General features: G+C 41.4%; 1 protein-coding gene across 8 annotated transcripts in view; it reads right to left on the bottom strand.

Moving 5' to 3' along the window:
- Positions 1–14,596, bottom strand: part of LOC110537815 (ankyrin repeat and KH domain-containing protein 1) — a 54,790-nt gene extending 40,194 nt beyond the window's left edge. For 7 of the 8 annotated variants that reach the window (XM_021624216.2, XM_021624219.2, XM_021624220.2 and 4 more), the window contains exons 1-2: positions 14,149–14,596; positions 1,633–1,786 (exon numbers count right to left, since the gene is read on the bottom strand). In XM_021624216.2, the coding sequence (XP_021479891.2) occupies positions 1,633–1,786; positions 14,149–14,415 (421 nt within the window). In that variant the 5' untranslated portion in view covers positions 14,416–14,596. The remainder of the gene's footprint in view (positions 1–1,632; positions 1,787–14,148) is intronic. The other variant, XM_021624217.2, reaches the window with a different exon arrangement.
- Between the last annotated feature and the right edge of the window lie 5,296 nt (positions 14,597–19,892).

The following is a 19,892-nucleotide window of genomic DNA, read 5'->3' as shown; positions in this document are numbered from 1 at the left end:
AAGTGCTTTGATGGTCTGATTCAGCTTAGCTCAACTGAGGCCAGAGAGAGACAGTTGTGACCAGTCTGATAATTACCTTGTGACACTTAGCCTGTGAGCACCCTGCAGTCAACTTTTATTTATTTATTTGATTTAACTAGGCATTTCAGTTAAGAACAAATTCTTATTCACAATGACGGCATAGGATCAGTGGGTTAACTGCCTTGTTCAGGGGCACAACGAGAGATTTTTACCTTGTCAGCTCTGGGATTCGATCCAGCAACTTTTCGGTTACTGGCCCAACGCTCTAACCACTAGGCTACCTGCCGCCCCAACTTTACTGTAATATCATCATTTCGATTTTTTTTCCCAAGGTGAACTACAGAACCCACAACACAACCGGATGCAAAGCATAGTAAAAAAGAAAACGCAGGGGTTTATGTTGTAGCAGAGAATCTTGTTTTGGTGTCGAGCACTAGTGTTTGTGATGTTGGTATTTCTCCCTGGCAGCGTGCCAACTCCACACACCTACAGGGTCATGTCCCAACAGTGGCAGGAACAGAAACGAGCACCAGACACAGGCCTACTAACTAAATTGCAGCAAAATTGTAGGCTTAAATTTATACTCTATTGGGCGGAGATTCAAGCGGGTTTCGGCATTCAAACAAATCAAAGAAGACCAGCAGTCCTATTCAATAACAAGAATACGACTGGGCAGCCTTACCATGCAACGGTGTTGTAATTTAACATGTCTTCAAATGCATAGTGGGCATGGCAGAGGGCGAAATGTGGGCAGGTCTGAAAACAGGGGCATTCATAAAACTAGGTGAAGGAGTCAGATCGTGGTGCTACTATGCCAGGGTTTCCGTTAGGAAAATGCGGCACCGGACAATGTGTCTGGAAGGATTTTAATTTACTGGCCATTTGAGAAATTTACCGGACCCATATGCATTGGGTGCGTAACCCATTACGACTTCCAACCACAGTGCTCAGAATGACAGAAATCATATTAAGATCATGGTAATTCATCTTAACAGAACATGCAACTCCTGTAATGAAGCAGCCAAATAAAACGTCATGCAATTAGCGGGAAATACGGTTCTAAACGGCACACCTGATACGAGCAGTTCCATATGTGACAGACGAAGATCTCTGTTAGAAACGAGGGGGAATCTAAAGATGCAACAACTGGGATGGGTTGTTAATATGACTAGGATTGGGCCTTTGGTTTCAGGACAGAAAAAGACAGCTGATATGAAACAGCTTAAATAGCGATTGCTTTAATTACTGTTGAGCAATGACTTGGGATGTATAAATGCTATTTTCACTCCAGCAGCAGCTCTAGCGCTATCTGACAAGTGATATTCCACAGGCTCTGTATGCTGTGCGATGATTGAGATACATTACCTCTACCGAATACATACAGCCCAATTTAATTCCACTAAATGTTTTAAATGAACCTATAGACCGATAAGCATGGCGGACAAATGCATTTACATCGACTGATATTTCCATCAATGAATAAAAAGCATTATTTTGCGAAGGGATCGTTTTTTTTATCCCGGTCAATTTGGCCGGCAACAATTCTATCTAATCTGCTTTTCCGTTCGGGGGGGGGGTCAAAAGCCAGCAATAGCCCTGTACTATACGTACCGGCTGCTTCTAACAGAGCCTCCAGCCTGGCTTGTGTTTCTGGGTCCACTGTTCTGAGGTCAGCTCCTTCAGCAGCGCTGGACAGGAGCAGCTCCGACGCAGTCTTTAGCATGGGGTTGTCCAGGTCTTCCTGGTCTAATATGAAGGACTCCACCTAGAGACAAGGAGAAACACAAGAGATAGTCAGGACAGGAGGGATGGCTGATGCTCATTTTGCCCTATACAATTGCTGGGAGAAACCCATCGCCTCAATTAAACATAGTTATTACAATGGTGATTCCTATCATACAGTATTGTATGATCTTATGACCACTGGAAATAAAATGTAAAAAATGCTTCTGCATATTCTGAGGAAGGTATGGGCAGGTCCATTTCATGATTACACAGGCAGGTATAGTCTAGTAATTGGCACGAGGGCACCAGTAAAAAGAATCCCCAAGCTCCACCCCCTCGAGCATGTTGCCTGGAGACGGAGCAGTACAGTGCTTAGGACCTGAGCCTTGGTGGAATTACATGAACTGATCAGCGCGTTTCCTCTCCCCTCCCTGCGACCTTGACCTCCATACACCTGCCTAACGGCCATCAGGGCAGGACATCCTGCACTGGACATGACACCCAGCAGGCTGGCTCTGTCCATCTGTCATTTCATGGTCTACAGGGGAGGGCAGAGCCAACACATCCCAGCCATCACGGTCACCATTCAGTGACACAGCTGTGTGTTGGATCACGCGAATACCAGCAGACTGAAAGCCGCTCATGTAGCACAAATCGGTTTACTCACACAAACACACCCAATCGTACACTATCCCTACAATGTTCTTTACAGACTGGACAACCGACAACTCCATGATATACTGCATGATATCAACAAGCATCCCTGGTGCAAAGGGACCTGAAAAGCAGAGGTCAAAAGAAATGACCCAATGAATGGAACCGAGTTGGAAGGAGAGAAGGTTCACATTTTTCTTTCACGAATGGCGCTCTCAGAGAAAAATGATCAAACTGGTGAATATAATTGAAACCATACTGGGGTATTTCTCACTGCTGAGGCTGCGGCAGAGCTGGAACTGTTGTGCTCTGTGCTTCAACTCAGGGAAGCATCTGTCTCAGGGGGTGTGTCTGAACAAGAGCACAGGACAAGAGACCACGTCCAAAAAAGTGACTCATTACCTCGTCCATGCATGTCTGTCTGCGCAAGTGTGTAAGAGAGAGACACTGATGCAGGGAGCGGCAGAGAGATGGAGCCTGTAAATGATCTTACATTACGTTATCTTATATTACACTTAGTCTGCAAGGAAATTGCGGGTAATGGGCGCTGGTAAGGAGAAACTCAATCACAGAATGCTGAGTTAAATAGAAGACGATTAATAATTGTCAAGAAACATGACATCATTGCTCCCAACAATCTGGCTAAGCTTCCTTGGTCAAATCCCTCTTCTGCAAAATGATCCTGCACTTCTGAGAACCTCTCTCAGCCGGAGCACAATGAGGAAAAACAACATTGTCACATTCAATGACATTCCAACAATAAACTCATGTTTGCTAAGGTTATTAGTTACAATAATTTCTAAGATGGTAGAATAACAAAAAAAGGTCTAAATATTGGCATCATTCCCACACAATCAATCTATTGTGTACACTATTTTGCCAAATGCATAATGTTAAGCTCGAGCATTAACCAGTACTTACATATGCCATCTAATATCTGACTTGCCACCATGTGAACCTTATGACAATGAAAAACAAAAAGTACTGCGCACAAGAGATTGCCTGCAAGTCAGTGGCCACAAAAACATACACATAACTTGTAGTGACTTGTAGCCTGTAGTGATAACCTACAGTTGTACACAACACTGGTCCTTTCTGTAATTAAAAGTTTCCTGTCCAATAGTCTAGTCGACCCCTGACCATCAGACACACACTGACAATACAGTACAGTGCTGAGCTGCTACAGTACTCAAAGTAAGTAGCCTTGCACGAGTGGTGGCTTTTGCGAGCAGCAGCAGCTCATAGGAGCAGGAGCCTGACCAGAACTGGTACAGACCCGAGCAGTAGTTGCAGTCAGTAGTTTGTCAGTTTCTGTAGCGTGAGTCAGCTTGATGTACAAGTACACCCCCTGGAAAGGACAAAATAATGGAGTTAAAGCCCTGCAACAGACTATCTTGTTAATGCCAAGTGCCAAGCAGAGAGACGCTCGCACTGGGTGCCATATTTACAGTCTTTGGTAAGACTCGGCCAGGGATCGAAGTCCCAACCTTCAAATCTCAGGGCGGACACTAACATGGTCCAGTACTCGAACCTTCAACGCAAATCAAATCAAATTTTATTTGTCAGACATGGTTAGCAGATGATAATGCGAGTGTAGCGAAATGCTTGTGCTTCTATTATGTTCTAAATGTGTGTGCATACTTATTTTCCACCATAATTTGTAAATAAATTCAGAAAAAAATCCTACTATGTGATTTTCTGGATTTTTTTTCTCATTTTGTCTGTCATAGTTGAAGTGTACCTATGATGAAAATTACATATTTTTAAGTGGGAGAACTTGCACAATTGGTGGCTGACTAAATACTTTTTTGCCCTACTGTATATTTCAGTTTAACCATAATATTTGTTGTAATATTTGTTCTGTCTTTTCTGGTGGACTAAACTGAAATTGCAACCAACGTTCAATGGCTTGTTTCACAAATAACGATATTTTGGAGATTACATTTTCAAATAACCGAAAGTGAACAGTTGAAAAGTGAAAAAGGCCATTCGTGAACATGGAGTGAGACATTTTACTAATCTGGAAGAGAACCAGTTCGGATTTAAGTATAACTTTTGTATGACTGACACATTTTAGTGAGAGGTCTAATGCTTTAAAATTGAATCATTTCTGCCCTCCAAATTCATATTCATTATATAAAATAGGCATGTCTTAATTTTGTCTTGCTGTTCCAAATTAAATTGAATATTTTTGGCTCGTATAATATTTTTTTTTAAAAGCAGCTAGGTGTAGACAGGACCATAAGCAAATAGGTAAACTGGGATATGACTAAAGAGTTAACTTCTTATGGCTGGGGGGCAGTATTGAGTAGCTTGGATGAATAAGTTGCCCAAACTAAACGGCCTGCTCCTCAGTCTCAGTTGCTAATATATGCATATTATTATTAGTATTGGATAGAAAACACTAAAGTGTCCAAAACTGTCAAAATATTGTCTGTGAGTGTCACAGAACTGATATTGCAGGCGAAACCCAGAGGGAAATCAAACCAGTAAGGGCTTCAATTTTGAAAATTACATGTTCCATAGCCTGTCTTTGCTCCATTTAAAGGGATATCAACCAGATTCCTTTTCCTATCGCTTCGTCAAGGTGTCAGTCTTGAGACATAGTTTCAGGCTTTTATTTTGAAAAATGAGCGAGAAAGATAACATTGCGTCATTGTATGGCCTGGCCGGGTGCCAGCAGCGTTTTGTATGCATAACAGAGTTTGGGTAGCCATTGCCTTTCCCTCTGACTGAAAAAGACAGTTGCGGTTGATATATTAACGATTGTATATTTTAAAAACAACCTGAGGATTGATTATAAAAAACATTTGACATGTTTCTGTGGACATTACGGATTTTTCTGCGTTGTCGTGACCGCTCTTTCCTGTGGATTTCTGAACATAACACGCCAAAAAAACTGAGGTATTTTGGATATAAAAAATATCTTTATGGAACAAAAGGAACATTTGTGTAACTGGGAGTCTCGTGAGTGAAAACATCCGAAGATTCATCAAAGGTAAATTATTAATTTGATTGCTTTTCTGATTTTTCTGACCATGCTACTTGATGCTAGGTGTACATAATGTTTTGTTGAGAGATCGATAAACGTACAAATGCTTGGATTGTTTTCGCTGTAAAGCATATTTTCAAAATCTGACATGACAGGTGGATTAACAAAAGGCTAAGCTGTGTTTTGCTATATTGCACTTGTGATTTCATGAATATAAATATTTTTGGTAATATTATTTGAATGTGGCGCTATGCATTTCAGCAGTTGTTGATGACAATTATCCCGTTAACGGGATGGCAGCCATAAGAATTTAATCAGGGTGACTTAATCCACAAATAGACAGGTACAGTGCCTTGCGAAAGTATTCGGCCCCCTTGAACTTTGCGACCTTTTGCCACATTTCAGGCTTCAAACATAAAGATATAAAAATGTATTTTTTTGTGAAGAATCAACAACAAGTGGGACACAATCATGAAGTGGAACAACATTTATTGGATATTTCAAGCTTTTTTAACAAATCAAAAACTGAAAAATTGGGCGTGCAAAATTATTCAGCCCCTTTACTTTCAGTGCAGCAAACTCTCTCCAGAAGTTCAGTGAGGATCTCTGAATGATCCAATGTTGACCTAAATAACTAATGATGATAAATACAATCCACCTGTGTGTAATCAAGTCTCCGTATAAATGCACCTGCACTGTGATAGTCTCAGAGGTCCGTTAAAAGCGCAGAGAGCATCATGAAGAACAAGGAACACACCAGGCAGGTCCGAGATACTGTTGTGAAGAAGTTTAAAGCCGGATTTGGATACAAAAAGATTTCCCAAGCTTTAAACATCCCAAGGAGCACTGTGCAAGCGATAATATTGAAATGGAAGGAGTATCAGACCACTGCAAATCTACCAAGACCTGGCCGTCCCTCTAAACTTTCAGCTCATACAAGGAGAAGACTGATCAGAGATGCAGCCAAGAGGCCCATGATCACTCTGGATGAACTACAGAGATCTACAGCTGAGGTGGGAGACTCTGTCCATAGGACAACAATCAGTTGTATATTGCACAAATCTGGCCTTTATGGAAGAGTGGCAAGAAGAAAGCCATTTCTTAAAGATATCCATAAAAAGTGTTGTTTAAAGTTTGCCACAAGCCAACTGGGAGACCCACCAAACATGTGGAAGAAGGTGCTCTGGTCAGATGAAACCAAAATTGAACTTTTTGGCAACAATGCAAAACGTTATGTTTGGCGTAAAAGCAACACAGCTGAACACACCATCCCCACTGTCAAACATGGTGGTGGCAGCATCATGGTTTGGGTCTGCTTTTCTTCAGCAGGGACAGGGAAGATGGTTAAAATTGATGGGAAGATGGATGGAGCCAAATACAGGACCATTCTGGAAAAAAACCTGATGGAGTCTGCAAAAGACCTGAGACTGGGAAGGAAATTTGTCTTCCAACAAGACAATGATCCAAAACATAAAGCAAAATCTACAATGGAATGGTTCAATAATAAACATATCCAGGTGTTAGAATGGCCAAGTCAAAGTCCAGACCTGAATCCAATCGAGAATCTGTGGAAAGAACTGAAAACTGCTGTTCACAAATGCTCTCCATCCAACCTCAGTGAGCTCGAGCTGTTTTGCAAGGAGGAATGGGAAAAAATGTCAGTCTCTCGATATGCAAAACTGATAGCGACATACCCCAAGCGACTTACAGCTGTAATCGCAGCAAAAGGTGGCGCTACAAAGTATTAACTTAAGGGGGCTGAATAATTTTGCACGCCCAATTTTTCAGTTTTTGATTTGTTAAAAAAGTTTGAAATATCCAATAAATGTCGTTCCACTTCATGATTGTGTCCCACTTGTTGATTCGTCACAAAAAAATACAGTTTTATATCTTTATGTTTGAAGCCTGAAATGTGGCAAAAGGTCGCAAAGTTCAAGGGGGCCGAATACTTTCACAAGGCACTGTATATATCGAAAAATAAAAATTGAATAATAGTAAAACATTTCATATAAATAAATTGGCTGATTAATCGGGGGTCTCAGTTCATCGCGCAAACAGGAATAAATCTCCCTCCGGGAAGAAGGGGGGGGTGTATGTTTTATGATTAACGACGTATGGTGTAATTGAGATAACACACAGGAACTCAAGTCCTTTTGTTCACCTGACCTAGAATACCTCAATCAAATCCCAACTGTATTACCTCCCAAGAGAATTCTCTTTGGTTATAGTCACAGCCGTGTGTATCTCCCCCCCCCCCCCCCCCCCCCCCCCCCCCCAAGCCGATACTCCGAAGGCCCTCAAAGAACTTCACTAAACTTTATGCCCACTGGAACCCACATATCCTGAGGCCACATTTATTGTAGCTGGGGATTTTAACAAAGCAAACGAGGAAAAGAATGCCGAAATTCTATCAACACATTGACTGTAGTTCTCACGCTGCTAAAACATTCAACCACTGCTACTCCAACTTCTGGGATGCCTACAAGGCCCTCCCCCGCCCTCCCTTCGGCAAATCTGAGCACAACTCCATTTGGTTCCTCCCTTCCTATTAGGCAGAAACTCAAACAAAAAGAACCCGTGCTTAGGACAATTCAACGCTGGTCTGACCAATCGGAATCCACTCTTCAACTCTTATATACTGATACGGTGACTAAGATAATCTGGAAGTGACTTTTGAAACCTACCCTAACCAGAAACCGTGGATAGATGGCAGCACTCGCTCAAAACTGAAAGAGCGAACCATTAAATTTAACCGAGCAAGACTGGGAATGTGGCAGAATACAAACAGTGTCGTTATTTCCTCCGTAAGGGCAATCAAACAGTCAAAACGTCCGTATAGAGACAAAGTGGAGTCGCAATTCAACGTCTCAGACACGAGACGTATGTGGCAGGGTCTACAGACAATCACGGACTACAAAGGGAAAACCAGCCACGTTGCAGACACCGGCATCTTGCTTCCGGACAAGCTAATCACCTTCTTTGCCCGCTTTTAGAATAATACAGTGCCACCAAGGACTGTGGGCGCTCATCAAAGCTGGGACGGAGAGACTGAAAAACAGCTTCTATCTCAAGGCCATCAGACTGTTAAAAGGCCATAACCAGCACATTAGAGGCTGCTATCCTATATACAGACTTGGAATCACTGGCCACTTTAATAATGTTTACATATTTTGCATTACTCATCTCATATTTATATACTGTATCTAAGTCTATGCCACTGACATTGCTCGCCCAAAATGTATTATATTCTTAATTCCATTCCTTTAGGTGTGTGTATTGTTGTGAAATTGTTAGATATTACTGCACTGTTAGAGCTAGAAACACAAGCATTTCGCTACACCCGCAATAACATCTACTAAGTACGTGTATGTGACAAGATTTGATTTAGTAAAAGACCATATTATGGCAAGAACAGCTCAAATAAGCAACGAGAAACGACAGTGTGTAAATGGGTGAGAAAAATACATTTTGAATTCAGGCTGTAACACAACATATGGAATAATTCAAGGGGTATGAATACTTTGCACTGTATAGGCCTACTGCTGCATTGGCCTATAGGCTATGAGTTCCATGCGCTCTTTTCTTTAGTCGCCAATGGATCCCAGTATATCAATGTGTCCATATGGCAGAGTCTGGTGATCTAACATTAGTTGATTATAATTTTGATAAAGTTATTATTGAAATGAAACTTCCCACAAAAATGTGCATATAAAAATTATAACTGGCACGCAGAATGGTAGAAATGGCAGGATCAATTGTAAGCTTCCCCAAACTTGAAACTCACATGCCGACTATGAAGTCATAAAATAAATGCCTCTGTTTCCATGGTCGGATTCTGCGAATAGGCTACTTTGAAGCAAGGTAAGACATGACTTATAATATGAAATAAAACATTCTGGTTTCAAACAATTAAGTATGGTTTCAAATTGCATACTGCCTCCAGCTCACATTGTAAAGTGGTGAGTGATGTGCTTGATAGCCGGTTGCCTGCACTTGAATGGGAGGCTCGCTTCAATAACCAGTTGAGAAAAAAAAAAATTGTTGCTCTTTTCAATTGTGCACCAAAACTGTTTTTAACGCCGATTACATTTAGAATTGTTGCACAATAAATTGGCTTATAAAATCACATTTTACTCCAGCAGCAATCAGCTGAGGTTTGAGCAGGAGAAATACCGCTCAAAACAGGATCTGTATGCTGAGAGCGTGCGACAGTTGTGTTGGATAACTAACGAAAATGCACACAAAATAAAAATTATACAATAGTCCGATAAGCATGACAGTCAAATGTATTTCCATCAACTGGTATTTTCATCAATGACTAAAAAACATTATTTTATTATCACTTATTTTTATACATGACGTCAATTATTGATAGAAACCCTTTAACAGCTGACTAAAAAAATTATTTCTCAAAATGTTTTCCCTGACTAGAAGTCAACGAACCTGCATGAAATATCAAAATACAGAAAAGGAAAATGAGTAAAGTAATTTTGGGTATAAAGTGAGGTCCAAAAATATTTGGACAATGACATTTTTGTTATTTTGGCTCTGTACTCCAGCACTGGATTTGAAATGATACAATGACTGAGCAGGGTCTGACATTAATGATGCCCCGCTGACCTGGGGCCAGTAAAACCATGTGTTGGGCTAGTGGATCTCGTCTGTCACTGTCCCGACAAGACCAGCACTCAGCCCATTTTGACGTATCAGTTTGACATTTACCTGCTCTATTGCAGTCTGCCATTGAAGACTACACGCAGAAAAGTCATGCTATTTGTACTTGAGCAGTATGATTGACCGTTAATTCAACCACTCTCGTCGCAACTCACATCTTTAGCACTCGAGCAGTACATGAATTGATGCATTCACACAGCCCACATGAGCTGTCTAGAGTAAAAAGAAGCACTCAATCCACTTGCTGAGCTTATTTATTATAGGGAAAGTGACTTACAAAAATAAACCTTCAATTCTGAACATACTGTTGATACTGTTGCCCCTAGCCAGATTGATATCTCTTTTGAAATAAACTTTTTAACAACCTATTATGGGATGTTCAAAAAAATTTGACATAGCTCAGAAACTAAAGTTCATTGAATGCAATTAATATAATTAAATGTGAAAGAATAATGGTCTTATATTGCTAAATTATATTACACAGCTTTTTAATACATACCATAACCAAACAGCATATATATACACTGCTCAAAAAAATAAAGGGAACACTAAAATAACACATCCTAGATCTGAATGAATGAAATATTCTTATTAAATACTTTTTTCTTTACATAGTTGAATGTGCTGACAACAAAATCACACAAAAATTATCAATGGAAATCAAATTTAACAACCCATGGAGGTCTGGATTTGGAGTCACACTCAAAATTAAAGTGGAAAACCACACTACAGGCTGATCCAACTTTGATGGAATGTCCTTAAAACAAGTCAAAATGAGGCTCAGTAGTGTGTGGTCTCCACGTGCCTGTATGACCTCCCTTCAACGCCTGGGCATGCTCCTGATGAGGTGGCGGATGGTCTCCTGAGGGATCTCCTCCCAGACCTGGACTAAAGCATCCGCCAACTCCTGGACAGTCTGTGGTGGATGGAGCGAGACACGATGTCCCAGATGTGCTCAATTGGATTCAGGTCTGGGGAACGGGCGGGCCAGTCCATAGCATCAATACCTTCCTCTTGCAGGAACTGCTGACACACTCCAGCCATATGAGGTCTAGCATTGTCTGGCATTAGGGAGAACCCAGGGCCAACCGCACCAGCATATGGTCTCACCAGGGGTCTGAGGATCTCATCTCGGTACCTAATGGCAGTCAGGCTACCTCTGGCGAGCACATGGAGGGCTGTGCACCCCCCAAAGACATGCCACCCCACACCATGATTGACCCACCGCCAAACCGGTCATGCTGGAGGATGTTGCAGGCAGCAGAACGTTCTCCACGGCGTCTCCAGACTCTGTCACGTGCTCAGTGTGAACCTGCTTTCATCTGTGAAGACCACAGGGCGCCAGTGGCAAATTTGCCAATCTTGGTGTTCTCTGGCAAATGCCAAACGTCCTGCACGGTGTTGGGCTGTAAGCACAACCCCCACCTGTGGACATCGGGCCCTCATACCACCCTCACGGATTCTGTTTCTGACCATTTGAGCAGACACATGCACATTTGTGGCCTGCTGGAGGTCATTTTGCAGGGCTCTGGCAGTGCTCCTCCTTGCACAAAGGAGGAGGTAGCGGTCCTGCTGCTGGGTTGTTGCCCTCCTACGGCCTCCTCCACGTCTCCTGATGTACTGGCCTGTCTCCTGGTAGCGCCTCCATGCTCTGGACACTACGCTGACAGACACAGCAAACCTCCTTGCCACAGCTCGCATTGATGTGCCATCCTGGATGAGCTGCACTACCTGAGCCACTTGTGTGGGTTGTAGACTCCATCTCATGCTACCACTAGAGTGAAAGCACCGCCAGCAATCAAAAGTGACCAAAACATCAGCCAGGAAGCATAGGAACTAAGAAGTGGTCTGTGGTCCCCACCTGCAGAACCCCTCCCTTATTGGGGATGTCTTGCTACTTGCCTATAATTTCCACCTGTTGTCTATTCCATTTGCACAACAGCAAGTGAAATGTATTGTCAATCAGTGTTGCTTCCTAAGTGGACAGTTTGATTTCACAGAAGTGTGATTGACTTGGAGTTACATTGTGTTGTTTAAGTGTTCCCTTTATTTTTTGAGCAGTGTATAAAGCATGTAAACCTAGGCCCTGCATGACCCTAATGTATTTACAAATTACCCCATGTAGAATTTCTGATCCGGCCAGAACATTTTTGGCCAGCTGGCCTGAATGGGCCAGTGAAAAAAAAGTTACCATTGGACCCTGCTATGAGGTTAAAGTGCAGACTGTCAACTTTAATTTGAGAGCATTCATATGGGGTAAACCTTTTAGAAATCACAGCACTTTTTGTACATAGTCCCCGCCATTATAGGGAACCAAAAGTATTAGGACAAATGAACTTGAAGGCCTGTGTATTAAAGTAGTCAAATGTTTAGCATTTGGTCATATATTTCTACCACACAATGACTAAATAAAGCTTGTGACTACAAACTTGTTGGATGCATTTGCTGTTTGTTTTGGTTGTTTCAAATTATTTTGTACCCAATAGAAATTAATGGTAAATAATGTACTGTCATTTTGGAGTCACTTTTATATGAATATAATATGTTTCTAAATTCTTCTACATTAAAGTGGCTGCTACCATGATTACGGACTATCCTGAATTAATTGAGAATAAGGATGAGTAACAAAGTTAGAGGCAAAAAGACCATACCCACAAGATGCTTACTCCTCACCATTACCAATAACAGGAGAGGTTAGCATTTGATGTGTCCTTGAGCAAGGTTCTGACTTGAGGGAGTACAGCTACGACCAGAAGTTACTTTTTCGTAGCATGTTAGGATAATTAACGAGGCAGGTTAGGAAAACAGTTTAGGTTAGCTAAAATGCTCTCCTAACATGCTACGAGAAGCCACTTCCAGTTGTAGCTGTACTCCCTCAAGTCACAACCCTTGAGCAAGTAACTTAACCCTAATTGCTCCAGGGTCACCGTTGATAATGGCTGACCCTGGACGTGACCCCACTCTCCGAGGGTGTCTCATGAAGAGTTGGGATATGCAACAAACAAAATCAAATTAACACATGCGTATAACACTTGTACAAGTGTGAAATAGGTCAAATAAACAGACAAAAGTATTATTAAGTGTACACAAATCAAAAATTCTTGCAATTCTGTAGTTCATTTTTGCTCATCACATGAAAAGGTACCCATTCCAATGTGTGAGTGTGTTGCCTTGAACATACAAATAAATATGTTTTACATTAATTGATCATACATATGAGATTCGTTATTTTAATTACAAAACCTAAACAATAACATGAAAATGGTTAGAGACCAGAATAGGTAGAGAAAATAATTTGCTAACTCTAAAATGTCACGTTTGATTTGATCACTGGGACATTTCTAACCCTTGAAGTTACTGGATGATATGTTGCATCACCACCACCACTCACTGACAGCTCAACATCAAGCTTGTAGCAAACATATCAGGCTGTGTTGAGTTTGGCAAGTGTGCCATCAACCATAGCGAAGTACCTGTAAAAATGTATAAAACTACGTGTTAAGTCATGAGGACTTGTTACTGTAACTACTTAGCGTGCTATTCTGAGAGGAGGGAAAATGTGCCTAGCCAGCTAACGTTAGAACTAAATAGACAACTGGGGTGACAGTGAATAAGCGGATGTATGATTGCATGCCAGTTATTATATCTAACAGGAGCTAGAACGACTTGTCTTCACCTACCTGTTCAAAACAATTGGTTAGTTTGACATAAACAGACTAACAAACGTGTACCTGATCTTAGCTAGCTACATTTCAATAATTTGCTAGCTAGTTAGCTAGCAGTTGATGGCGCTGTGTGTGTACTGCCACAGTACTACGTTAGGCCTAGATCGAAGCCTCCGCCAAAATATTGCTAATATCATGTCAAAAAAACAAAACATGTCGCAAGCTTGCTGGTCAATAGACTTTGCAAACTATCAGCCAACATACAATAAATCTGACTGATACTATTTTAGTTGATAGAAGAAATTAACGAGGGTTAAAAAAAATATCGTCGAAACCAACGGGCTTTTCGTAGGGAACGTTGACTAACATGAATCTTCTTGCCCAGTTTCGCTGGGTTAGCTAGCATGAGTGGCTTACCTCAGACACTTCGTCGTCGCTGCCAGATCCGGGGCCGGAGGAAAGCACCGCGGCCGCAGCGAGTTTGAAATCAAGCCTGTCAGCTGCAGGCCCACCAGCCTCTCCAAATAAGCGGACTTTCTTTCCACCAACACCAATCCCTAGGCCCCCGAGTCTGGCTCCTGGTGTGGTTCCAAGCCCCATTCCAGAGGATCGCGGAGTCACCGAGTCAATCTCGTCCTCGAAGCCGTCCGTCAGCATTGCCGCCCCGGCTACTGCATCCTGCATACTTCTCTTAGTATTTTGTATTCTAATTAACTCAATATTGTCTTAAACTTTCTTTGGGGTTGTTGCTATTTTAGTAATTATGTTTATACTTCAGAAAAATCCAGCAACTCCTGAATCGAGAAGAGAATCTCTTTCCCCCTAGCCATTAACTTTCTAACAACCTAACTACTTTGCTCAAGTTGTTTCTTACCCCGCCTCTATTCAGAATCATGCATATTATTGGTCAGGAAAATATACTACCGACATATGGTTGGATAGAATATGGTTGGATACGGTTTGTCAGAGTAACGCACACGACGTCAAGGTAGGTTTACGAAAAGGCTTTTCTATTTAACGCCTTAAAACTGAATATTTGGGAGACGATTGGACCCTAGCACTGTATTAAAAAGTCAAACTTTCGTGATACGCCAATCATTGCACCTATCAATAATAATAAGTGATTACTTTGTTCCATTTTCATGTCAGTCACTGCTACCGATTAATGCATTTGTCTGTCCACTGTTAATTCAAACTCTCTGAAGCATGACACTTTTAATAGACCATAAAAGCAAGCCCTTTTCCAAAGCCTCCGGTGAGGTTGGCATATGGGTCGCGTCTGAGGATTGTGAGGCAGGAAAATACAAAACGGGATATTCCATACAACATTCTTTCATGGAACAAATGTTGGTGACTGTAAGCAAATGCAGAATATGTGTCACGGGTATGCATTATCATCTGTGTTGGATGGGCACTATTTCACAAATACCTGCTTTAACAAGGTCAAAGAGGTCTCTTTCAGAATGAGCCATAAGTATTACCCTGCCAATCATTACCTGAAGAAACTCAACAAATACATTACATTAACTGTACTTTTTGTGTTGAGCATCCAGAAACAGTTTTGCATTTATTTTGGCATTGTCTACATGTAAAGAAATTATGGCAAGATATTTATAGTTTTATAATTGTTAATATTCTTGATGACTTTTGTTTATTATAAGGAGAACGTGCTGCTCGGTTTCCTTAACTATAATAATGATCAAGAAAAAAATTTCACCTCATCAATCAAATTGTGCTAATGGAAAAATGTCATATTCATAAATGAAAATTCACTAATAAAAAAACACTCTTCCATGTTTTCTATAAAGGAATTGAGCAGTGCATTAAGACCATTCTACATTCTTTCCATGAGAAAGCTGTTAAAACAATCAATGCGTGTGTATCTTTTATGGTCTTTGTATCTGTAATTTGTTGTACCCCTAGCATATGTTATCATTCTCTGTTATAATACTTATTGTATGTATACTGGTGTTTCTGCAATAAAAATTAAAAAACACATTAAAAAAATGGATGGGGACTATTGAGTATTCTCAGTCAAGCCACTCCCCCAAAAAACACCAGTCAGTGCCATGGTTTCAGGCTTTCCTCTACCACAAGCCCCTTTTCAACCATACTTGAGGCTGATATTTTTTTCAAAGAGGGCCATATGAATAGCATTCACAATCATGTTTGACCATTTATTTCAGGAACAAATATGTAACTGCCATTAAACAACTTATATTAATTGTAAGTAAGTGGTATATTTCATCACAGCAATGTTTTTTCTCTACATTACACAAAAAAAAAGTAATGCAAAGGAAACAGATTTGATCTATCTCCACCCGGCACAGCCAGAAGAGGACTGGCCACCCCACATATGCTCTCTCTAATTCTCTCTTTATTTCTCTCTCTCGGAGGACCTGAGCCTTAGGACCATGCCCCAGGACTACCTGACATGATGACTCCTTGCTGTCCCCAGTCCACCTGACCGTGCTGCTGCTCCAGTTTCAACTGTTCTGCCTTATTATTATTCGACCATGCTGGTCATTTATGAACATTTGAACATCTTGGCCATGTTCTGTTATAATCTCCACCCGGCACAGCCAGAAGAGGACTGGCCACCCCACATAGCCTGGTTCCTCTCTAGGTTTCTTCCTAGGTTTTGGCCTTTCTAGGGAGTTTTTCCTAGCCACCGTGCTTCTACACCTGCATTGCTTGCTGTTTGGGGTTTTAGGCTGGGTTTCTGTACAGCATTTTGAGATATCAGCTGATGTACGAAGGGCTCTATAAATACATTTGATTTGATTTGATTTGATCTAACAACTTTGAATGTAACTCATGGTTTAATTGAGAATCTCCTTTGAAATAACATTTAAGGACTAGCCTTAATCTGTCCTGCAAACCACGTGCTTACACAAGATAAGCATGTGTAAACAATATGTAAGTGCCAAAATATAAATACGTACAAGTCTGTAAACTGATTACATTAAAAACAAACACAGAGCATATTTTACACACGCTACTTTTAAAATAAACACATATTCAAATTTCACTAGGAATTCCGAAGATCTAACCCCCTCCACCTAAATCTGGCAACCCTAAAATATATATTTTTTAAGTATACTGACTGTCATTAGCAGGTAAATACATTTACAATCCCTGTTAATCTCTGGACATGCACGTTATGGTGCCAATAGTCTGAATGGCACAAGAGGACAAGTGAGCTGGTGTAGACTAATGCAGAGGTCTCCAACTTCAGTCCTGAAGAGCTACTGTGGAATGCAGGCTTTTGTTCCACCCCAGAACTGATTGTCTTCAGTTTCTAGAACCTCAATATTGGAATCAGGGGTCCCGAGTGGTGCAGCGGTCTAAGGCATTTCAGTGCTAGAGGCGTCACCACAGACCCTGGTTCGATTCCAGGCTGTATCACAACTGGCCGTGACTGGAATTCCAATAGGGCGGTGCACAATTGGCCCAACCTCATCCAGATTAGGGTTATGCCGGGGTAGGCCGTCATTGTAAATAAGAATTTGTTCTTAACTGACTTGCCTGGTTAAAAAAAAAATACATGTGCTGAGCTGGAATAAAAACCTGCAAACCCAGTATAGCTCCCCAGGATTCAGGAGTTAGATATATCCTAGCAAGAAGGCATAAGGGACCAGTGTTGTCTAAGGCTGTAAGGACCAGTGAGCTGGTGTAATTTTGACAGCATGGGAGTTGGTATAAGCTTTAAGGCATGGAAGGCCAGTGAACTGGTGCAGTCTGTAGCATAGGTATCATTTCCAGGTCACAATGTGCTGAGGAATTCTCTGATCCACCATGTGGAGACATGGATCGTGTTTTGTATCACATGGTAAGAACTTATAGCATGTTGAAACATTTCAGACTTTAGGACAGCACCCCTGACATTTTGTAATGCGCTTTCATTACATCCTGATGGCGTAGTTGTCCAATATGTTATAAGCCTGAACTGAACACTATTTTGGGGTATGTCAGACAAACTTTAATTTGTCTGACATTGGCAATATATTGAAGCAAGTACAAACCAACATTTACCTTGTCCACCCCAACTTCTTGTTCAATTCGACCATTCTTGAAGTCATCATTAATATCCAGGACAAGATGGGGATATCTTTCAGGTACTCAAAATCAAGTCTATAACACAGAGGTAGAAAACAATATGCTGCACTCCTGGAACATTTTCTTGTGCAGTAATGCCAGTATCAATAAACAGACAGATAAAATGATTGATATATAGCCTCACTGAGGTATTCTGTGGTTCTTCAGAAATGGTTAAGTTTAAGGTTCTAAACCGATTCTTGCATATGGGTGAAGACTTACTGAGTACTGAGGTGGTACAGCCAGAACATATGCTTGTACTGCAGTTGCTCCAGATAGTCAAACATAATTTCCTGTTCCTCTTGTCCTGTTGAGGTGCAGCCTCTGCATACATCTCTGTAACAGACATGAAATGTTTTGGTCAGTTACTTTGTCAGGCAGAAATATACAGACCAATTAAGCGGCACAATAAATGCCTGAAAATTACATTTTCAAGCTCTGAATACATTTTTATTGTTTTGACAACTTGATTGATGGCATGAAAAACATTTTGGGACTGTATCAACAGTGGACTAATTTAAAAAAATACCAAAAGATAGTTTGAGTGGATTATTCCTTTAAGTTCCCAATGCTTCCAAAAACGTATTGCCAGCCAGGATTATTAACTTCTGTACACGTTCAAAGCGACTGCAGACTAGGCTCTGTTTTTTCCTAGCAGAACTTGGCTTGGCGTAAGCGCAGGACCGTGCTCGCATACTCCATAGTTCAAATCAGGGGTTGGAACTGGTTCAGGGAGCATAATCGAAAACTGAAAATACAATTTTTCAAGGAACAGAAACTGAACCTGGAATGAAAGTGATCCCTACTGTTCTGGAACAGTAACATTATTTTAAAAGCATGGGAACCGGTTAATAACGTTATTTTATGTTCCAGGCATTTTTTTCTAGTCCCACGACAAAATGCGAAATGCTCACTCTGTCACTCGGAAACTTAGTAGTGTCTGCCTGCAAAATCTTTGCCTGTGAATGTGCGTGTTTAGGCGACCTGCCCCTCCCTCCTACGAAGCATAGGCTACTGTACTGATGTTACAAGCTTGATTGAGAAGATGGGGGAGAGAAACCTAGGAGCCGCTGCTCCTAGGTTTAATTCTGTGGGCCTAATTCAGATAATACATGTCGTAACAAGATGCTCAGTGCTTTAAGCCTCCTCCTAAAGCCTTTCTCTCCCCAACCGCAAAATGTCAGTCATGCCTCCTGAATGGTGCAGTGGTCTAAGGCACTGAATCGCAGTGCTAGCTGTGCCACTGGAGTTTCTGGGATCGAGTCCAGGCTCTGTCAAGGCCGGCCGTGATCGGGAGACCCATGGGGCGGCGCACAATTGGCCCAGCGTCGTCCGGGTTAGGGAAGGGTTTGGCCGGCAGGGATGTCCTTGTCCCATCGCACACTAGCGACTCCTGTGGCGGGCCGAGCTCAGTGCACGCTGACACGGTCGCCAGGTATACAATGTTTCATCCAACACATTGGTGCAGCTGGCTTCCGAGTTAAGTGGGCATTGTGTCAATAAGCAGTGCGGCTTGGTTGGGTTGTGTTTCAGGAGATGCACGGCTCTTGACCTTCGCCTCTCCCGAATCCATACCGGAGTTGCGGCGATGGGACAAGACTGTAACTAACAATTGGATACCACGAAATTGGGGAGAAAAAAAGGGGGGAAAATAAATGTAAAAATTGTCAGTCACACTTGTCTGTATATCACGCATGTAAACAACAAGCTTGCTTGCTCTATCTGCACTGATTGGTAAAATAATTAAAGAGCTAAATGTAAACAACTGTTGACTTGACGGGTTAAAAAAGGAACAGAAAGGAACAATATAAACTGTACTTCATTTTGGTTAGAACCGGTTCATAACTTTATTTTACTGGTCGGAACAGTGGAATGAAACAAAAAAAATAGTGATCCAACCCCTGGAATGTGTCACATGCTTCGTTAGCAACAATTGTAGACTAACGGTAAAATGTTTACTTACGGGCCCTTCCAAACAAGGCAGAGAGCAAGAATATTGAGAAATAATAGAAAAGTAATAACACGTAATAATAAAAGTACAAATAAATACACAATGAGTAACG

Source organism: Oncorhynchus mykiss, chromosome 12 (genome assembly GCF_013265735.2).
Source record: "Oncorhynchus mykiss isolate Arlee chromosome 12, USDA_OmykA_1.1, whole genome shotgun sequence".
Lineage (NCBI taxonomy): Eukaryota > Metazoa > Chordata > Actinopteri > Salmoniformes > Salmonidae > Oncorhynchus > Oncorhynchus mykiss.
This window is presented reverse-complemented; position numbering and strand designations above follow the sequence as displayed.